Source organism: Alligator mississippiensis, chromosome 6 (genome assembly GCF_030867095.1).
Source record: "Alligator mississippiensis isolate rAllMis1 chromosome 6, rAllMis1, whole genome shotgun sequence".
Taxonomy (NCBI): domain Eukaryota; kingdom Metazoa; phylum Chordata; order Crocodylia; family Alligatoridae; genus Alligator; species Alligator mississippiensis.
The window spans coordinates 8,638,978-8,659,413 of NC_081829.1; the positions used below are offsets into that span (position 1 = coordinate 8,638,978).

General features: G+C 44.3%; 1 protein-coding gene across 2 annotated transcripts in view; it reads left to right on the plus strand.

Moving 5' to 3' along the window:
- The window catches only part of TFAP2E (transcription factor AP-2 epsilon), a 42,093-nt gene that overhangs the window by 13,691 nt on the left and 7,966 nt on the right, over positions 1 to 20,436 (plus strand). For both annotated transcript variants that reach the window (XM_019488193.2, XM_019488198.2), the window contains exon 4: positions 19,823 to 20,051. In XM_019488193.2, the coding sequence (XP_019343738.1) occupies positions 19,823 to 20,051 (229 nt within the window). The remainder of the gene's footprint in view (positions 1 to 19,822; positions 20,052 to 20,436) is intronic.

Here is a 20,436-nt window from a genome sequence, read left to right on the forward strand (position 1 = left end):
ACAGCACCTGAGTTATGAGAAGAGCCGATACATTTGTTAAACATACTTTACAAATCAAATCCTTGAAACTTCTCATGACAATGTTCAGATTTTATAAAAAGCCCGAGGATGTTGCTGATTTAGGTTGTTCAGTAATCACTTCTTTCCCCTCCTTTTTCTTACCCCCACCTATCCTTTCTTTCCTCCCCTTTTAAAAATTATTTCCAGCCTGAAAATGGAGGAAGGAAAGTAGAAGATGGAAAGCAAGGAGGGACACTTTTAAAAAATCAATTGTATTTGTCCCATTAAATATCAGAAAACTTAAACCAAAAAACAAAAACAAAAAAAAAGCAGTGGTTTAAAGTTATCTTTTCCTGAAAAGTATTTTTGAATGAAAAAACTTGCAATCATTTCTAGTGAGATCAAGCGTTCTTGTAGTGTATGGAGAAGGGACTATGTGTGTGTGTGTGTGTGTGTGTGTGTGTGTGTGTGAATCTGAAAAAGTCAAAGAGAGTCACCCAGCAAGTCCAGCTCAGAGCAGCAATGTAAGCCTGACATAAACTTTCTAAAAATTGAGTTTATTAATTTTCTTGTATACTATTAATTTATTATTCCTATTAATGGTAGCTTCTCAGTGTGCTTCATATGGTGCTAAGAAGCCTTATAGGTAAAGCCTTCTTTTCCAGGGGTGCAAATTATCCATCTGAGTAACCAAGCTTGGTGAGGTGCAGAGTTCACCTGTCCTAGGATATTATGTGCTCAGCATGCTTTCTTTCAGCCTTGGGGCTGCAGTAGCTTCTATGGCAGAGGCGCAGCTCTTATGCAAGGGGCAACAGTGGATAATCTTTATGGCCACAATCCTCTCTTCTGAGCCCAAGCCCCTTCTGTGATGCACAAGGGATGTTGAGGAACCTGCCCCATGGAGCTTAATTTGTTGGCCTTTGCTCTTGATGCAGTTCAGCCACATATTTCACTGTGCCTAAGGCTTTCTGTGTTCATGGAGGGGAGGGTTAAGCTCCAAGTTAAACTGAGGGTAGTTTGTTGGATGTACTAGTCTGCGCCATGCACATCCACTGACTCTGAGATGAAATTCTGCTTGTAAAGTAGTGGTAGAATTGGGGTCCGATTAGACTGGTTTGAATGTACTGCAGTTTAGTATCAGACTCGGTGGTAAAAACACACTCCCACTCTATAACATCACATGAATTCCAGCGGGGCCAGGACATGAGTGAAAGGAACCTGGGTGTTGTGTGAGCAGCCCTGTGAAAACCCAGGCTCAGTGTATGGCAGCACCCACAAACCTAAGACAAATGTTTAGGTACAGAAGGAAACGGATAGAAAATACGGCAGAGGTTATTCTAACAACATTCCATAGCTCAGCGGCATGTCTTTACCTGTACAGGCCTGGTCACTCCATCTCCAAAACAGGGGAGGGTAGAGCTAGATGGAGATCTAGAGATGGGGGGTGAAAATCGACATGGAAAGACTCCCACGTGAGCAAGGGAGAAGAGCGTTCAGAGACGAGTAAGAGAAGCTGAGAAAGGCATATAACATGACAGCTAGTATAGGAAATGTGAATCGGGATTTCTTTACTCTTTCTCCAGGGGGCAGCCAGCGAGTCTGCAGTTGTCAGAAACAGGATGCTGGGCTACACAGATCTCTGGTCTGACCTTGTGTGGTGTTTCTATACACTTATGCAAAAGGAAAAGTCTTAAACAAGTTAAAGGTTGTGTGGTTTTTTTTTGTTGTTTTTTTTTAAGCAGATAATCCAACTATGGAGCTGACTGCCAGCAGATAGCATGGAGCCCAAGAGTCTATTAGGATTCAGAAAAAATGTTAGAGGTTTATATGATTACTGAGAACATTTGGAGTTAGACTGGATAGAAACACGAGTGCTGTCAAAGCTCTTTCTTCAGGGCATGTGGCAACGTCCATGCTTCTGCCTGCCTTAGGTGAGGAGGCAACTTCTCCTGTAGGTGCTTTGTTCTGTTGACGGGGATCTTGTACCTTCCTCTGAAATAACTCGTGTTGTCACTTCCAGAGAAGGATCCCAGACTAGAGCAGACCAGTGCGTGGGAGACTAGTCTGGCAGTTCCTATCCACATAAAACACCCCAGATACTTAAATTCATCCCATTCAAATCCACTTGCAGAGCCAACTTTTCACATTCCACTTCTCTTTGTCTGTCACACCCTCCCTGCTCTCCCAGAGGCTAAAAGCAGGGAGAATTTCCCTCTGCACTGGCTTGCAGAGCAGCCTGGAAAGTACTTGGAGCACCCACAAACAGCCAAATCTGATAGCCCATTCCCAGCAGAACTGGGAATACCAGCAGTTGGGAATCGGCAGAGCGCACCAACTACTGAAGAAGCATAAGGTATCTCAGTGACCTATTTTGCTTCATGATTTTGCTACCCTGCTCTGTAGAGAACTGGTCTGGGTACTCAAGTCAGGCATGCCTTTATTGCCTGGGGCACTTGTTTTGCCTTACAAAGGCTCTCACTGAGGTATATTCGTGCTGTAAACTTCCCCCCCCACACATGCTCTAATAGGCCACCGGCCCCAACAGGAGCTTATCAGCATGTCTGCTATGCCATAAAACTGGGCAAGCTCAGGATGGTCCTTGTGCTGCAAGTGCCCAGAAAGCTGGAGCTCAGCACAGACATGGAGCCCATCCGGTAACACACAGGTAGGGGAGTCCCTAAGCTGCAAAACGCCAGCTCTGCCTTCACCAGCGGTCACCTTGCTTCACTCTTTTGGCTTAGTTTTACACCGAGTCCTATATAGCCTCCCAGAACAGCCTGGCTCTATGTTGGCACCAAAAACCTGTAAAGAAAATGGTGCTTTTTGTTCTACTTTGGGAGGTAGTGTTGTCTAACAGAGGGACCTGAGAACCCCGGGCGTCTATTTTTGCCTTTCCGTGTGACTTGCTTTTTCTCTCGAGCACTTACTGGGTTCCCTTCCTGGAGTATCTGAATGCCTCCCAGTAGCCGATGTATTTATCCTCATGCCACTCCTATTTTCTCTCTCTCTATTATACAGAAAGACTGTGTGGCCAGAGTTGCATGGGGAGCCTGTGGCAGAGGTCTCCCGAGTCTCAGACTAGCTCTCTAAGTCCTTCCTCCTTCTCATTTCATGCTAAGTAGCAATCAAGATGACGCATTTCAGAAGAAAATGTGCAAACTCCTAATTCCTTAATGATCCCAAACCAGAGTCTCCAAGGCCCAACAACAGTGCTGTCTCCACCAGACTATCCCTCCTCTTCCTGTGCAACCTTGACAAGGCACCCAATCTCACCGTGCCTTGGTTTCTTCCTACCCAAAAAGTAGGGATGAATTAGCCAACATGGGCAAAGTGCTTTGGAGATGATAAATACTGAATTCAACCTTTTCCAGGTTCCTATCTCACACCTGTTTCTGGGGTGCTTGGTTATTACAACCAAATGGAGGCTATAAGTCACTGAAAGCTGTATCTATTATAAAGAATGTGTGATTGATTGGATTTCTCTCTGAGTGTTTGCAAAAAAAATGGGGGATCAGACCTGGATGCGGATGCCAGATATCTTCTATTTTTGGCACAGGAGCCCCTCTTTAATTGGTAATGGTTTGAAAGAGGTCCAGATTTCTGCCCAGAAGTTCAGTTCAGTGAATGTCCCCCAAATCAGGGTTTTGCTGTGCCCTGAAAGGACTGGGACAGCTAGGTTGGAGGTCTCTTGAGAGAAGCACAAGGGAGTAAAAAATAATAGCTAGTGGCAAATACAAACCAGTCCCTTGCAACTGAATATCCCTGAGCATCAGGGTGCCTGAGGGGGTATGCAGAGGGGTTCGAGGGGGGCAGCTCTGGAACCAAACTATGCATATTATTGAACTGATCTCCAGACGTATCCCAGATCTGATGAGCATGCTTGGAATTCCAGCTTGCATTGGATTTCCCCTCCCTCCATCTCATACTTATCTAGCATCAGTCACCAGAGTACCTAGGCGCCAAGTAGCGAAGGAGCAGGTCAGTCTTTATTCCATCTATACCGGTCGGACAGGTCTGGGTCTGAATGAGCTTCATCTCCAGCTGTCAGATGACTGGGTTGTGACACAACCCCTCCAAGAATTCCCATCTCCCTTGTGCTTGGTGTTTCATGTTCTCTGCTGGCAGCCATCAAAGAAGATGCATCCTCAGGATGCCCAGATATGACTTCTCTTGGCTTGTGCTGGGCCTTTCCAGTGTTGGACAGAACCAGTTTCCTTTGTGAGCAGCGACCAGGGGAATCCTGTCCTCTGGCTGAAAGCTCACACTGATTTTTTGTTTAACAAAATATCCTCTAAAAGCACAAGCAAACATTGCTGATTGGGAACTGCATAAAAATACAAGTAACTAGCTATGATCAGCATCTCACCCCCGTGAGCTCTGTCACAGGGTTGAAAGAGTTTAGAGAGTTCCCACTTCACAGAAGGAAACCAAGGCATAGCAAGAAAGGAACGTCCATTGGTTAAGGCACTAACCTGGGACATGAGAAATGTATGAGGTGAGTTATCATCTCCACCAGATTTCCTCTGTCGCTTTGTCTGTGTGCCTCCATCCCCTCTCTAAAAATGGGGATAACAGGATAATACAGAAATGCTATGGGAATCGATATAGTAAACTGTGAGGCAATTCTATGCTATGATGATGAGGGGAGGGTACATATAAATGCCATAGATTGAGCAGCTTGTTAAGAGGCTTGCCCAAAGTCAATCAGTGGTAGCTGGGAACAGAAACCAGGCCCCCTGACCCATGCTCCCCTAAATCTGCCCACTAGAGAAGTGTCTGCAGGCTCACAGATGGGTGGCAATCAGATGCATAAAAATCCTTGCCATGCTTTTGGTGCTTGGTAGGTATTAAGGACGGGGATTTGGACAAGTCTGTGCATAAAAGTGAAACAAAGCCAGGCTTTAGTGTTTTGTTTGATGTAGCATTAGCATGGATTCTGCCTGTCTTTCCCCAAAAGCATTCAGGATTGTTCCCAGTACACAATTCCTAGCTGCAAACAGGAAGGGTTATTCAAGTTAATAAGTGATTGGAACAATTATAAAATAACAACATAGGAGAGTTCATAGATACCTAACAGCTGCAATTACAATGAGCCTTCTTTAAGGTTTCCTCTCCTTCCCAATGCAGGTAATCAGATTCCTTCTGCCATTATTATTATTATTGTAGCTGGTCAGGAAAATCGTTTTTCATTTAAAAATAAAATACATTTTCCAAAAGCAAATTCTTCATTTAGTTGAAATGCCATTTTATGTCCAAATACCTTTGAGACACAATTCAGCCAGCTCCAATGAATTAATTAATTGTTGCTACCAAAAAATGGTCTGATGAGTCACTGTCTTAGCACCTGATTTCTTGCAAAACTGTCTGTCTCAACTTGTGTTGGAATTACATAGCAAATAATAGAGTCCCCCCCCTTATCTGCAGAGAGACATCTTTAGATCCTATGGTGCAGGTGAATCCCTTATACCAGAGCAAAGCCTCAATGTCAGAAGGGTGCTTTGGGTAAAGGGCTTTGGGATCAGGACCTTATACAGCAGGGGCGGGCATTTATTTTGGGCGGAGGGCTGCTTACTGAGTTTCGGCAAGTCATCAAGGGCCGCATGGCAGGCAGCCCAGGACAGATAAATATTAATTTTCTAAATTTTTTAGGGGCCCCAAGATTGATTAGCCTGGCAGGCTGCATCCGGCCCATGAGCCGCATTTTGTCCACCCCTATTATACAGGATTCAATTGAAGCCAACTTCTAGAGCATTGCACTCTTGCGCTGGACGTTTTTTTGCAGTGTGTACATTTCTATGATATGTCTAGAATCCCAAACCATGCAGACTGTGGCAGCTTAATAGCTTTGTAAAGAAAGAATGCTCCTTTTTTAAGTAAGGTATCCGTTATACTGCAAACTATCAGGAATCCCCTGTGATTTTGCCAATGTGCAGGCTTTTAAAAATCCAAGGCACCTTTTGAACTAGAAAAAGTAAGTCTTTCCACTGTGGCACTGGGTTACTAGTGTCTTCCCCCTTGAGCTATCCTCAAGCTACTCCATGACTCCAAAATGGCAGGTGGAGTGACATATTTACATTACTGTGGTTTGAAGCTCAAATTAAAACCCTCCCCAAATGTTCTGTGGATTGGCAACAAGTTCTACACGAAGAGAAGTATTTTTTTTTAATTATTATTTTTATTATTCTTCAAGTCTAATCTTCGCTGAAGGGTCTTTTGCCCTTCAATAATCTAAATACATTTTAACAAATTGATAGCAACATGAACATGGCTTACATAGGATCCACAGCCATTTCTAAAAGACACTGCATCTTTGTTCTCCCCTTTTAGATTATGTAGATCTAAGCCGCACAAATTCGGGCGCTTCTAGAGGGAATACAGTGAAAACCTCTCAAGCATATTACTGTAAAATGGATTATACTGTTTAAACACATAAAGATTCCATATACTGTTTGCCAAAATGTAATGGGAGTTTGTACTGCTAAATGAATAAACCTGTGATGCTTAATGCTACAGGGCAGAATGGAGGAGTGTGTGTGAATGTATGAAAGCATTTGCTACTGGCTTACACATCTGAAACTAGGCTGGTAGGTTGATATTTGGTCAAAAACTTTGTCATCAGCACACAACTCCAATGTCAAATTCCTTTCACTGAAACTTTCAGGGACTCTCAAGCCTCCACTTATCTTTTTTTATTCTTTTCCCCTTGCCACTTTATTTTCTTTTGCATGCCTTTCCAAATGCCTATATATTTTCTATAATGTGAAACATAAATATTCTATATGAAAACAGGCAGTAGCTATTGAATTAGAGAGAGCTGGGAATAATTGAAGTAAATTAAAACAAAAAAAAAGTTTTGCTGACATTACCATGAGGAGGTTCATTTTCATGACTTAAGGAAAATTGTTGTTAATTAGGGGGGTACATTGACCAAATTAAATTGGAGTGATTAACTCTGGTTTTTCAATAGCGAAGGCAAAGATAAAAATTCCAGCACTGTCCACTGCAGAGAGCAGATGGTGCTGCGTGCCTAGGACACTGCTCTGACACCAGTTATTTTTAGGACTGAATAAGTGGTGGAAAAATTAATCTGCAAATATTCACTGGCATTCAAAAGCATATTTCGATTGGAATATATCGGTATCCCTTTTATATACACCACCTACAAAAAACTTGAGCATTCTGATTTTCTTTGGGAAAATGTGAATTTTGACTTTGAATATTTGCTGATTTTTTTTTTAATTGTTGATTTATTTTTTTTTTAATTTTTGCTGATTTTTTTTTTTAATAGATTTTCCAACTGTAACACTTACAATTAAGGCTGTGAGAAGTCACCCAATCGGGGAACCAAAACAATGCCACATGATTTAGAGCTAAAGCAAGGAATTGCAAATTGGGAATATTCGCAGGGAGCAGTTTGTGAACGTTCTGCAGGAATCATGAATGATTCTGGAGAACAAATACTTTTTGAGAATTTGTGATGTATTCATGAACTTCAAAGGTGACAAACTTCATTACCTAGAATTATTCATAGCGAATAACTTGTTCATCCCAGTTTCCCTGAAGATAAAAGAGTTTTTTACCCTTGCCTTTGAATAATTATTTACCCACTTGATTGGCTGTTGTGCTAAAGAAACAAGACAACAATACTTGGGTTCATTTTGAACTTAATTTAACCAGCACCTTTCAGTCCAGCGAATACTGAATTGCTCTAATAAACTGATTAGAAACTCGCTACCGATCTGCACCCACATTTGCCCTGGAACTCAGCAGCTATCTATCTGAGCCTGGGCAGCAATAGCAGACAACAGGTTAGAGAAGGATGCAAACAGAAGTCCTATACTCATTTAAATTACAAGGGAACTTCAGTTTGAATACAGCCAAACATGTTTAATGTGTGCTTACTCCAGGGATTTTGTTCATAACCTGTTCCATGGATTTGCATTTGGAAACAGAATATAAGTATAGAGATCTTGCTGAAGCCCATGATTTCTTCCAGTTTGCTTGCTTTGGGGAATAGTTTGAAGGCTTCTACCTCGTATGCCCGTAACCTTTATTATTCTTTGAGAAACTCAAGTTCCATTTGCCTATCAGAACCCAGCAATCTGGAGAGCCCAAAGATAAAAAAACAAGATTCTTTCAATCTTTCCATTTGAAAAGACCTTCAAACCGATTACAGCATTTCCTAGAGAGGCTCTTTGACTTGGGGACTTGGTTCAGGTTGTGCATTCAAGATAAAGAAAATACCTGTATAATCCCCTCTGGGAAGGAAGGATAATTACAGACTGTGGGTTTGAAATATAGCTGATGGCACTGACCTCCTTCTCTGGTCTATCAATAAATACCTCCCTGCTGAAACCAGGAAATTGAACAAGCTGAACTCTGAAACACCTTCTGATTGAAAAGAAGGGCTTTTAAAGTTATGGTAGGAGCGTTGCCTCTTGCTCACACCCACATGCAGACGCTTCTGCATTTGTGTATCTCGACTATACGCTTTAAAATCACGGACGTTCAGACGGAGTTAACACTGAGAACGCGTCCCAAGGGACAACAGAAATGCTTTGCAATTTTCATCAGAAGCTGCTTAAGAAACACGGATGAAAGAAAGCCGCCCCATGCTTGCCCACGTGGAAAGGGAGGCAGCGGCAGCCTAAGTGACATACCCAACGCTCCACTTTATTCCAGGGAAGTGAGCCCAGGAACGGACCCCTGCTCTAACTGCTGCACATTTCTGGCTCTGATGCAAGAGGCTGAACTGCATTGCACAAGTGGTGCCGATTTTAGACTTCTCTAACATATTGTGAAACTAGTTTTAAACAACCACTCAAAGGAGCGATGAAGAGAAGTTACTCAGTGCAGGTGTCCTTTTACAGGACGAGCAGAGCTTTAGGGGACGTGCCTGATTCACCTTAACCTTGGACTGCTGTAAAAGCATAGGCACTTCATTCGAGTTGATGGGTGTATAACTAATGAGAGAGAAATCGGATCTAGCCTACCTAAGGATACTTTTTGGATCTGTGCTTAAGCTGAAGAGACTGCTTTATAGAGGTAGGAAACCTCCTATGCAGGTTTCATTAAATATATCTTTAGAACACAATCCAAGCTTTAGCACCGATTCTCTTGCACATGTGATTGAGACTTAATGTTCAAGAGGTATGTGTTAGAGAAAAGAGGAAAACAGGCTTGTAGGAAAGGTGGAATTTAACGATTTGCATATCCCCCGTGACTTGTTTCATCCTTCACCTCCTGTGTTTTAGTTGGATACAAAGCTGAATGAATAGCTTGCTATAAACAGTTTAGTTTTCAAATCCTGCTATTTACTTTTGCTTGAAATCATTTGCAAGCAGATCACACATTTCTCAAATGGGTTTAAAGTGAATAAGAAGTTACATTTTTTTTTTTTTTTTTTGGATAAAATATTTTATCCCGTGAGAGCATTTTGTTATAAAGAGTGAATATCTGAGCCTCAAAATGTATCTGCCTTAGTGGTTAGCTACAGAAATTGTGTGATGTTAGTTCTGCAACTTGATTTGATCCTTTACATTCAGAAACTGGCAACACAGTGTTAACTGCCCATTTTACAACTTCTATTGAGATTTTGTTTTTTAATCGATACTTAAACGTTACAGTTTGCAAGCATCTTAGAAACACTTGAAGGCTCAGATGTGTGAGGGAAGCAAATATAAGAGGGCTGGAAGCAAGGCAGAACTGAGTCCTAATTCAGGACTTGTCCATGTTTTCCTGGTAGATCACTTGGTTTAGGTCGAAACTTCTAGTAAAATTCACTGATTCTTGATTTCTCCTTGTCAGAACAGTTTATCCATGGAATAATATCAGATACAAGGTAAAACGGAAACATTTAATCCTGAGGAAATGCCACAGTTAAGGTTGTGAGACTCCCTTCCTCCAGTCCAGTTTACTTCTCAAGCTCTCGTGGAGGTGTGCCAGGGGCTAAGAATACAATTTTCTCATGACACAACAAGGGCAGAAATTTCCTGCACTGTTACAGATTTCCATTTTCAAATGTGCACTAGAAATCAACTGATTTGTCCTCATGAACAACATTGGGTCAGATAAGAAAGTGGGAATTTGAGATCCTAGCACTACTAAGAGTTTTGTACATTCACAAGCTAAAATACTTACTTGCTGCAAAGACCAACAGCACCACGAGTGCTTGGAGGTAGAGTGTCATTGCCACAAAAGCAAGACGACGCTGAAGATGATAAAGGCTGAATGAATGGTAACTCCAAAGAGGAGAGAACCACAAAGTTGCAGATCTGTCAGCAGTTTTACCCTAGCTCGGAGAGAGGAAATCTCCAGTTTAATGCACAGCAGGGGTTGTGGATAGAGAGATGTCTCCATTCTAATAGATCTCGGGGTTGAGTTTAAAGGGACAAACTAGTCAGTGCAAGTAGGAAATCCCCTCCAACCCTTTCTTACTTCTTGATGGAACCCATTGGGTCCATTTTCCCTCCTCTTTCTGGCTTCTCCCTGCACTTCTTGGAAATGTTTACCAAGTAAAAACTTCCAGCCATGCAAGATTCCTAGGTGCAACCAGTACCAAAAACTTTGCGTGCAAGCTTCCTAATGTTGGGAGATCTCCAGCCAAGTTTTGCAAACGCAGATGGCCTTACTTTTCCATGCTGCACTAGTTCTGCATCCATCTAGCTCATTGGCTCTGTGGAGTTTCCCATGGTTTACTCAGTGTTGACTGTACGTGAGAAACAGGATGTTCATATAAATTAGCAAGACTTTGGATGCTTCCCTGGCCCGGAGCTAACATCAAGCTTCTCTTCTCTCCTTTCTGCTGTGCCTTGTAAGCCCCAGTCCATACATTTTTATAAACACTGTGCTCATCCCTGCTCTGGCTCACCTGCGACCGATCCAGAAGGGTTTCCACCGAGGTTCATGCAACCCGGAGGATAAGCAACATCTGAATCATTTCCAGCGAGCTGAAAAAGAAAACTTCCCATTCAAGCCTAGGGTGCAAGGAAGAATCGGCTTGCATCTTGTAAGGTGACACATACAGCTCTCAGCTGCCGGGAGTGTGATGTACTCTTCATTATGGGAGGCTGAGGAAAGTCAATGGTAAATGCAGACGCTGTAGAGGAAGGGATTTAGATACTGAAGTGAATACGGAAAGATATTTTCTCAACACTGCCGTAGGCAAGGTGAGAATCCTGGCTCTTGCTGAAGGGGGCAAGTTTATCATATGGGCCCTATACATGCATGCATGCATGCATGCGTGCGTGCATACCTCATCATACGATCCACCTTCCCGTCATGATGAATACCACATGGGCAGCACACAGAGCACAAATAAGAGTGGGATTTGGTTCTCAGCAACGTAAAGAAGGCAGGCAGCAGGCCAAGATGGCCTCTGGTGAATGCAAGGAGGCATCCCAGCCAGCTGGGATAGGAAGAGGAAGTGTGATCGAGGAGATTTATATTCCCGTTGTTTGGGATGAGAAGCTGTCATAAGTAAGAGCAGCCCCTGGAGCTCTAAGTTTAATGAGGTGCTGTATAAGTATAACTGCCTCCCCTCTCCCCAGCCCTGCTTAGCCTAGATATCTCAGGAGATCCCAAGATGACTTAGAGCTGCCTTTCCCTCAGCCCACCTCCCTTATATCCCCCAAGAGGCTCAGCACCAAATCCAGGCTCCTGCATCACTTCGTGCCTTGAAAACACCGCAGCACCACACTGGAACTGTTACCTTCTCCTTATGTATTTAGGGTTCGCCTTTCAGCTCCCACCTGTCTCTCTCCAAAGAGTCAATCTACTCCTTTTGGCTACATCTCTCACCCTAGCACTTTCACCTGGGGACACTTTAATCCAGGGATCACTCAGCAAGTCTTAATTAAGGATCGTAACATCCCTCCAAGGTCTGTGTCATTATCCCCATTTTGCAGATGGGGAAACCCAGGCACACCAAGGAAATGAGTTGTGTCGTGCAGCACAGCCAGGCAGTGGCAGAGCTGGAAACAGAGTTGAGGAGTCCTGATGCCTAGCATTTGTCACCAGACCACATTGCCATATTTCTGGGTGTACAGACGCTTCATCAGGGCAAGAATCAGGAGGATGATTGAGTATGGGGTGAGAAAAATGCATCCATCCCCTTTAAAAGAAGTGAGAGATGGCAGACCTGTGGGCGTCCCTGAGAAACTGGGATACCTTTTGAAAACTCGCTGCCGTAGTGCCAAAATCTCATTTCAGACTAATGGGGTTCTGTCTCAGTTGTGCAAGTTTTGCAGTCCCAGACAGACAGTCACGCCCAAGGTGGGTGCAGGGGAGAGAAGAGGTCTGAGTCAGCACGTATTCCCTGAACCATCCCAGTTACAACAGCATTACAAAGCTGGTGCAAAAAGCAAGGCATTTCTAATGATTAATCTCAGGCTTTCCTTGTTTAAAGGGAAGACAAAGCTGCGTGCACCTGCAACCTAGTCTCCCAGCTGGTCACTCAAGTGGGGTTTTTATGGTCCTGTTTACACTGTTGTTCACCACACGCACAAAATGTGCAACGTGTAGCAACTGGTGCCTCCCCTGGGATACTAAGCAGACAAAGAGATCTTGAGCCGTGCCTGACAGAATACACCTGGTGACATAATGCAATAGAAACAGGAATGCAAATTGTTGCCCCACATCCACCCTCAAGTCAAGATATATTACTGATGTGCCAGCATTTTTAATGGCTACATTTAATTAGCAAAAAATGATGATGACACAGGATAAAGCAGTTGAAAAATAATACCCTGATATTTCATGACATTATCATTTCAAAGCAAGGTTGGGGTTATCTAAATACTGCACAGACATGTTTTCTACAGAATCTACCTTTTTTTAACTACTGGGGGGAAAATAAGTCTGACTGCTTATAAAAATATGTCCTGTTTGCAGAACAGTGTTTACACGATGGCCGTGTGATTAGAGCAAGTCAGGGAAGCTGGACACCTGGGTTTCATTCTCACTTCTGTTGGTGATCATCACCTGTCTCATTTTGAGTAATTAGTTTTACCCATCTCTTCTTCAGTTTACTTAAATGTGAAATGGGGATAGTACTTAGACACATCACGTGGGGCTCATAAAAATTAAAGAGATACAGTACTTGATCTGTGCAAACACTATCGGTGCTGTGCTAAGTGATCAATGGGTAAAGTGCTTCAAAACCATCAAAGGGAACTGTATTAACTCAGTCCTATTCCTGCACAATTGTTAATTTTCCTCTTCAACATAGGTATTTTGAGCACCTTCACTACATAGCCATACCCTCCTCCTCCTGATCCCTCCATAAGCTAAGAACACAATTCCAGCTTTAACTATGGGAGGTCCTGAGTTCAAATTTCAGAGTCTGCCAAGACAGAAAGTTTCCTCACCTCTTCAGTTTGGGGAACACAGCAAGTACACCCAGCGGTTATGGGGCTGGATGTCATAAATGCAGGGCAAGAGAGAGCATGTTGAAGGAGGAACAGTGGGATAGAACTGAATAGGCTGGATCTCAGGGAATGTTTCTGCCTTGTACAGTCCAGCAGCCTCTGGATTAGTCTCCCAGGGGGCTGTGGAGAAAGACTGGGGGGATCATTGGAGGGGACAATCCTATGCTGGCCAAGAGGCCCAGGGGACATGGACTAAGACAGCCTCTCCCCGCCTGACCCTTGGGCCTTTCTCACAGTTAATAACTACCCTGCAGGACACTTTGCCTTAATAATGTTCAGTTTCTTTATGTAAAACACGGGGATCAGAACTGCAGCACCCTATGGTGGCCTTTCAGCAAGGACAAGGTGATATTGGGCCTCGCATGCAAAAGCTAATTTATTGTCTCTCGGGCAGAGACGCACAGCTTGATTAATCTTATTTTATTTTGAAGATACTCTTCCTCCTGAGAAGTCTTGGGATATTTCCCCTAACTTGTGTGACTGCAACATCACTGACTTTTCTCCTTATTCCCAGCTGTTGTCTAGCACAGGTGATACATGCTGTGGAGTTTCTGCCACCTTTCCAGGCAGCGTGTCCTACAGCACAAACGTTGTGCGGGTGCATCTCCTTCGGTGATAAGACGGCACCATTAGTTTCAGAGATCTTTTAGGTGTATTTAAGAGGGAGGGTAGCCTTGTGATTAAAGCACTGGGGTTCAAAAGATTTGGGTCAAGTCAGGGGTGGCCAACCTGCAGCATGAGTGCTACAAGTGGCAGCAGCAGCCTCTGGGTTAGCCCACATCTAGATCTGCCCCAGAGTCTCTGCATGACTTTAGCTAAGTCACTTAGTCCTTCTGGGCCTCAGTTCCCCCTATATGAAATGGAGGTGATAATATTGCCTGCTTACATTTTAAGCACCAAAGAGCAACAGCTTCTATCCCTTTTATGTGTGTGTACAGTACCTTGAAGCCCTGATAGACAGACAAATGGATGGTCTCCTTTGCTGTGGTAGCTCCTGCAGCCCACCTGGTTCCAAATGTACCGGCACCTGCTTTTCCTTTGACTTAAACCAGCAAGGCTGAGAGGGGGACACTAATGTATGGGTAGCTCAGTGTCTCCATATACACTGCCCAGGCTTTTGCACCCTGGAGAGGCCACTCCAGCTTCACTTGATTTTCAAGTGAAGATGCCATTCAGCGAGCTGACGTCTCACTCGGCGTAATTCTGTTGTCTCAGGCGACAGACAGCTGCTTACTACTACAACAGCACCTTGCACAATAGGGCTGTCCTCAGTTGGGCCTCTGGGTACATCCAGCATACAAGAAACATCATTTATTAATGATACCATGTCACTTCTGGCCTTTAAGACCCTAAATTTAAAAAGGTGCACAGGCACAGCTCAGTGCCCCCACCAAACACAATTTATTCCTATCCCAGCACAAAAGCTTCCCACTTTTAAATCTGTCTCTATGTCATACTTCTGTCATGGTGCTTACTAATTGCTGTCACCTAGCACTGGCAGGACAGTAGACTACTGATGTCTGGACATGTACTTGCATCTCCTGTCCGTGCGTACTCTACCTTTATTCACCTATCGTGTAGTTTGCAAGCCATCTGAGGCAGGGGTTGTTTCTTTATGCTACTTGGTAGCAAAATGGGAACTGTTTCAGTGATTATATTATTATTATTATTAATAATAATAAAAATAATAATAATAATAATAATAATAGCAGCAATGTGTAGTGAAGGGAGACAGACATGTCAGGAAGGAATCGGGCTTCAAGCTTTCCTAGGAGGTTACTATTATCAGTCAATAAAATGTCACTTGAAACATGCCAGGGAACAGCAGCTGAGCCAAGGGTGCAGGACTCAAACATGAAGAGGCAAAAGCTAAACAGACAGTGCCACCTAGCCATGTCTTAGCATGTTCCCTGCTCACCTCATCCCCTTTATTTCTATAGCCTTAAAGACTCTGGCACATCAAGCTGGCATTCACTAAGCTAAATCTGATCACCTGCTGTTTTCCTAGCCCAACTGAACCTAAACTCAGACACCCCAGGAAGAAAAACCAAGCAGTGATCTGACTTTATAGCTCTCCTCCTAGGGGTAATTCACCCCAGCAGAACCCCGGGCAGTTACTTCTCTGGCAAGCATTGCAATGGAGAGAGCAAACGCCTGGCCGTGGTGACTTCTCTATTAGTGAAGAGCATTTTAACTCTTCCTTTACCAGGAACTGGGTGAGTTTATATAGACCTCATTGCAGAGGTGAGCAGTGTCAGGGGGATGTATTGATCTGAATCACTTTATTCCAGCTTCTTGCTGAAATGCAGTTTTTCTATAAAATGCAAAAGCAGACAGCTAAGCCCTCCAAAGTGCTACCTGCATCCCCATATTTATAAGCCTGTCATTAAATATTGGGGGCAATTAACCCCTGGCTATGTATATCTATTGCTTACTGAGGCTAAATAAGAATAGGCCTATACATAGAAAACCAGATTGCATCTAAATCAAAAGGACTTTATAAAAAAGAACCCAATGTAATACAAAGCACATGGCATTTATATTCACAGCGTTCATGCTGAGCCCCATGGAGGCAAATGCTCCAGAATATTGGGAAAGTTCAGGTTCAGATTTGCATCCAAACCATGCAGCAGGGCACCACCACTGCTCAGCTCAAAGAGTAATCAAATACTTCCCAGAGAGGCAAGAATGACTGTTTATGTCATGACCATTCAATTCACAGAAGCCCAGGCATCTTGCAGTTCAAACCCTGCTTCACAACGGAGTCTTCAGCTTTGCTGCAGTGCTTGCGCTCACTTCACTGGGGTCACGGATGACACCCTAAAAGTACTGTTTGCTTAGCCTAACTCTGCTTTCCCAGAGGGGTCAGTTATACGCATGCATTAATCTCCGTTCTTGCAAGCTACACTAGGGTACAGGCACACTCGGTGCTAGTGCACATACAGCTTCCTGCTGTCGGCCCAGCGTGCACAGCCTCCGATAGTTTCATTGGGGCTGGCTCAGATGTTTTAGCACCTGGATGCTTGTGGGAACAGGCCTGGGTGAGACCGCAGCTGGAGCATTGCATCCAGTTCTGGGCACCGTACTTCAGGAAGGATATGGAGAAGCTTGAGAGAGTCCAAAGGAGGGCCATGTGCATGGTTAGAGGTCATACGAGGAGAGGCTTACCTGCTGACATGGGGCTGTTCAGCCTGGAGAAAAGACAACTTAGAGGGGACTTGGTGGCAGCCTATATGGGCTGCACATCAGGGCCTGGGAAGGCATCTGTTCACCAAGGCACCCCAGGGGAGGAGACGAAACAATGGACACAAATTATTGAAGATCGATTCAGACTGGACATAAGGATAAACTTCTTTATGATTCGAGTGCCTAGAGTCTGCAACAGACCCCCCAGAGGTGATACTGTCACCTACCCTGGAGATCTTTAAAACACATCTTGACACGCAGGGGGGCTAGACCTGATGATCTTGGGAGGTTCCTTCCAGCCCCTAACATCTATGTATCTATGAAGCAGGGAGACAGTGACTAAAGATCATAGTATACTTTTGGTTTGCTCGGATAATGCCCGGTAATTTTGATTCCCAAGGAAACAAAACTCTCAGGCTTCGACAGTAACTTGTCTCCCTCCTACAGTATATTTTGGCAAAGAAGTGGCAGATCAGATGAAACAAGCAGGAGAAAAGGAAACAGCAGAAGTAGCTATGTTTGAGTTATATTGTATGGTGGCAGCATGGTCTAATGGAGGGGGCACTACTATGGGAGTCAAGAGGCTGAGTCTTGATTCCCAGAGTTGTTGCGTGACTACAGACCCCTCTGTTTCTCCTTCCCCCTTCCGTCTGGTTCCTCACTTAGACGGCAGGCTCTTAGGGACAGGAGCTATCTCTTGTTACGTGTATTAACATACAGCACCAAGCACAGTGGGGCCTGATCTCCGTTCCTACTGATCTAGTAGTGCCTCTGGGCACTACTGTAATACAAATCAGTCTTATAAATAATCGTCTGCTGTGGGTTCTCCTTGTAGTAGTGCCTACAGGATTCAGAGAGGTGTTGATGGAATAGAAAATGTTGGTTCTGGGAGTGGCAGGGTCTGGCTTAATCCTCTGTAGGTGGATTTGTTTTCTACAGCGTGCATACTCCTAAAGAGTCAGCACATGTTTTGAAGCTGTTGTGATGGCTCCGTGCGTCACTGGACAGCCGTGCATCAGCATGTGTCAGGGCTGTGTCATGTATTATTCATCCACCCACCGCCACGCACCGCTGTGTCTGCCCTCCCTGCAAAGCGCTCTGTCGCTACGTTGGCTGTCTCGCAAACACACGCCTGCACTGTATTTTTTGGATCTCCAAGGTGAATTTTGCGGTAGTTTCCAACCTTAAATTGCATTGGCTCCAAATAGATTTTCACCCAGAACTTGGGAAAACAAATGTTGCGGCACGTGCAGGTGTGTTGATGCATAGGTCTACCGTGCTGCATGGCTGGGGAGTCAGGCACAAACAGACAGAGCGGCCCGATGGTGCGTGAAGCGTGAGCATTCACTGATGCATGAAACCTCAGGGATGCACAAACGTGTGATGATACACAAATCTACAAGTCATCCTCTGCTCTTTACTGACACATGAATGCATGGAAACACATGGATCCAGAATGATACACAGTCCCGGTGGAACTGCAAGTAATGCTCAGCTCTCTGGGGATGGGCGATGATATATGTTACAATGAAGCCCAAATAGACAGTGATGCCTGGACCTGCAGTGATGCATGTCCTAGCAATGATAGGCTGGTACTTTTAAAACATGCTCTGACTTTTTATTCTAGGAATTTTCCCAAGGATAATTGTGAAAGAAAGCCCTAAGACTGCCGCTGCCTGGAAACAGCTCTGCTTTCCTAGCCTATACAGTGATGTTCTTGAATATTTTGACCACCATTCATCCCTTACAATCTCTTAATCAGCCACTTTCCCAAGGGCAGCAAATGTCAGCACTTTTCCCTCAGCTGTCGAATGCAGAATGGAAGCCCATGCAGCCCGCCCTTCAGTCCCCTGACTTTGTCCGAGTCTCAAGCTGAGAAGGAACTTAATGTACCTTAGCTCATTTCCATTCATCTTTTAGCCTTAAAACCATGAGCTTTTTATGTAACATGTGCTGCTCTTTTATTGCCACACTAACAAGTTGTTGAGCTGTATTTACAATATGGTGATTGTAAGGCCCCTTAATGGGCCCAGTATACTGACCCTTTCCGATTAAATTTGGGGTTTGCTGTTTCATTTTGGGCATGTGTATTTCTTTTATAAAACCTACATCTCACCCTGTTACTTGTTGATCTAACTATTAGGCGCATGTATTATTTGAAGGTATATTATGGAGCAATCATTACTCAGTAACCACAAAGAATGCCAGGGCTTAAATGATCTGGAGCGATTGCGTTTGTAGTTAGCTATGGATGCTTTGAAAACCTGCTTTTTCACAGTTAAGCCAGTTATTAATTTCAAAATATAAAAGCCAAAGACTTTTGGCATAAAGTTCAGCCGTGGCTCTCACCAGTAAAGCTTTATGGGGTCCAAGGAGGTTTCTTACTGAGGTGACGTCTGGAAAAATGGGCCACTTCCATCACTTGTGCAATGCCACGGGCGCTGCGTGATGCTTGTTGTTCACCATTGTCTGCCCGTCTTTCTGCTTTTAATTGCCTTTTTTTCCATTAAGTAAAAGGCACTTTGATCTGGATTGTTTGTGGGGGTCGATGATGAAAGTTGCAGGGAGGGGGCAACAGTCAATGGATGATTTTTCAGTGACTTCGTTGGGTTGCAGATCAGGCTTTTACACAGCCCTTGTGATTTAGTGGTTTGGTGTGGGGAGAGCTAGAGCCTATCTATGCCTGTTGCTTCTCCCTGGTGTTGTGTGATTGTGCCAACAACATCCCAAAAATAAGGTTTGGAAATCCTGAAAGGGAACCCAGGTCTGCATGTTGTGAACGGATACTTCCTTGATGACAGGCCAAACCCAAATCCAAAGCGTGGTGAAGGAGCGTAGAGGACATGAAGCTCAGGTGCTGGCCTTACATCCAGATGGGAGTGTGTGGCTGGCCTTTTGCTCTCCAGTAGATGAAGCCAAAACCCCACGTCTAGAATTTGTAGAAGAGTGGGAGAGGTGTTAAATTAAGGACATTTTTTTTTGGTGGGTGTTGGGTGGTTTTCACTGATATCAAACACACCTGACAATAATTTCTCTGTTGAGGAGCATGCAAGACTGGCCAAACGATCATGGTCACGTGTGTTTCTTTGTGACAAGGGGAATGGTGGCAAGCTGCCCAAGTGGCCTTGGGCATCGCCATGTGTGGGGTCCCCTCTAACTTTAGGCGCTTTGAGTGACAGTCTCTTCTCTCTCTCTGCCTTTTCTTCCAGTGCCCATCCCCTCGAAGGCAAACGGCACCACCATCTCAGCCCTGTCAATGAACAAAGACGGTCTGATCGGAGGGGTGACAAATCCCAACGAGGTCTTCTGCTCAGTGCCCGGCCGCCTCTCCCTTCTCAGCTCCACCTCCAAGTATAAGGTGACCGTTGGAGAAGTGCAGAGAAGGCTCTCCCCACCAGAGTGTCTCAATGCCTCTCTTCTTGGGGGAGTCCTCAGGAGGTAAAATTCATGTCCTGCTTTTCTCCCTCTAATTTTCTCTCTCTCCCTCTGCTTCCCCAAGGTCAGCGCAAGCAGGTGAGCTCCAGTCATGCTCTGTCCCATTTCAGAGGTCTTGCTGTTCTTCCGTACATAATATTTATTTGCACTGTAGTAGCCCTAAGAAGCCCCCGTTACGGCCCAGGACCCCAGGACATTAGGTGCTACGTGGACACAAAACAGAATGAGACTCTCTGGCCCAAAGAGCTTACAGTCTAAGTAACACTTGATGAATTGTGTGTCTCAGTAGGTGGTTGGGTTGGATTAAATGACCCTTGAGCCCCCTGTACACATGCAAGGAAAGGTGTAATGGGATCTAATGCATGATCCCAACAGTCACACCTCCTGC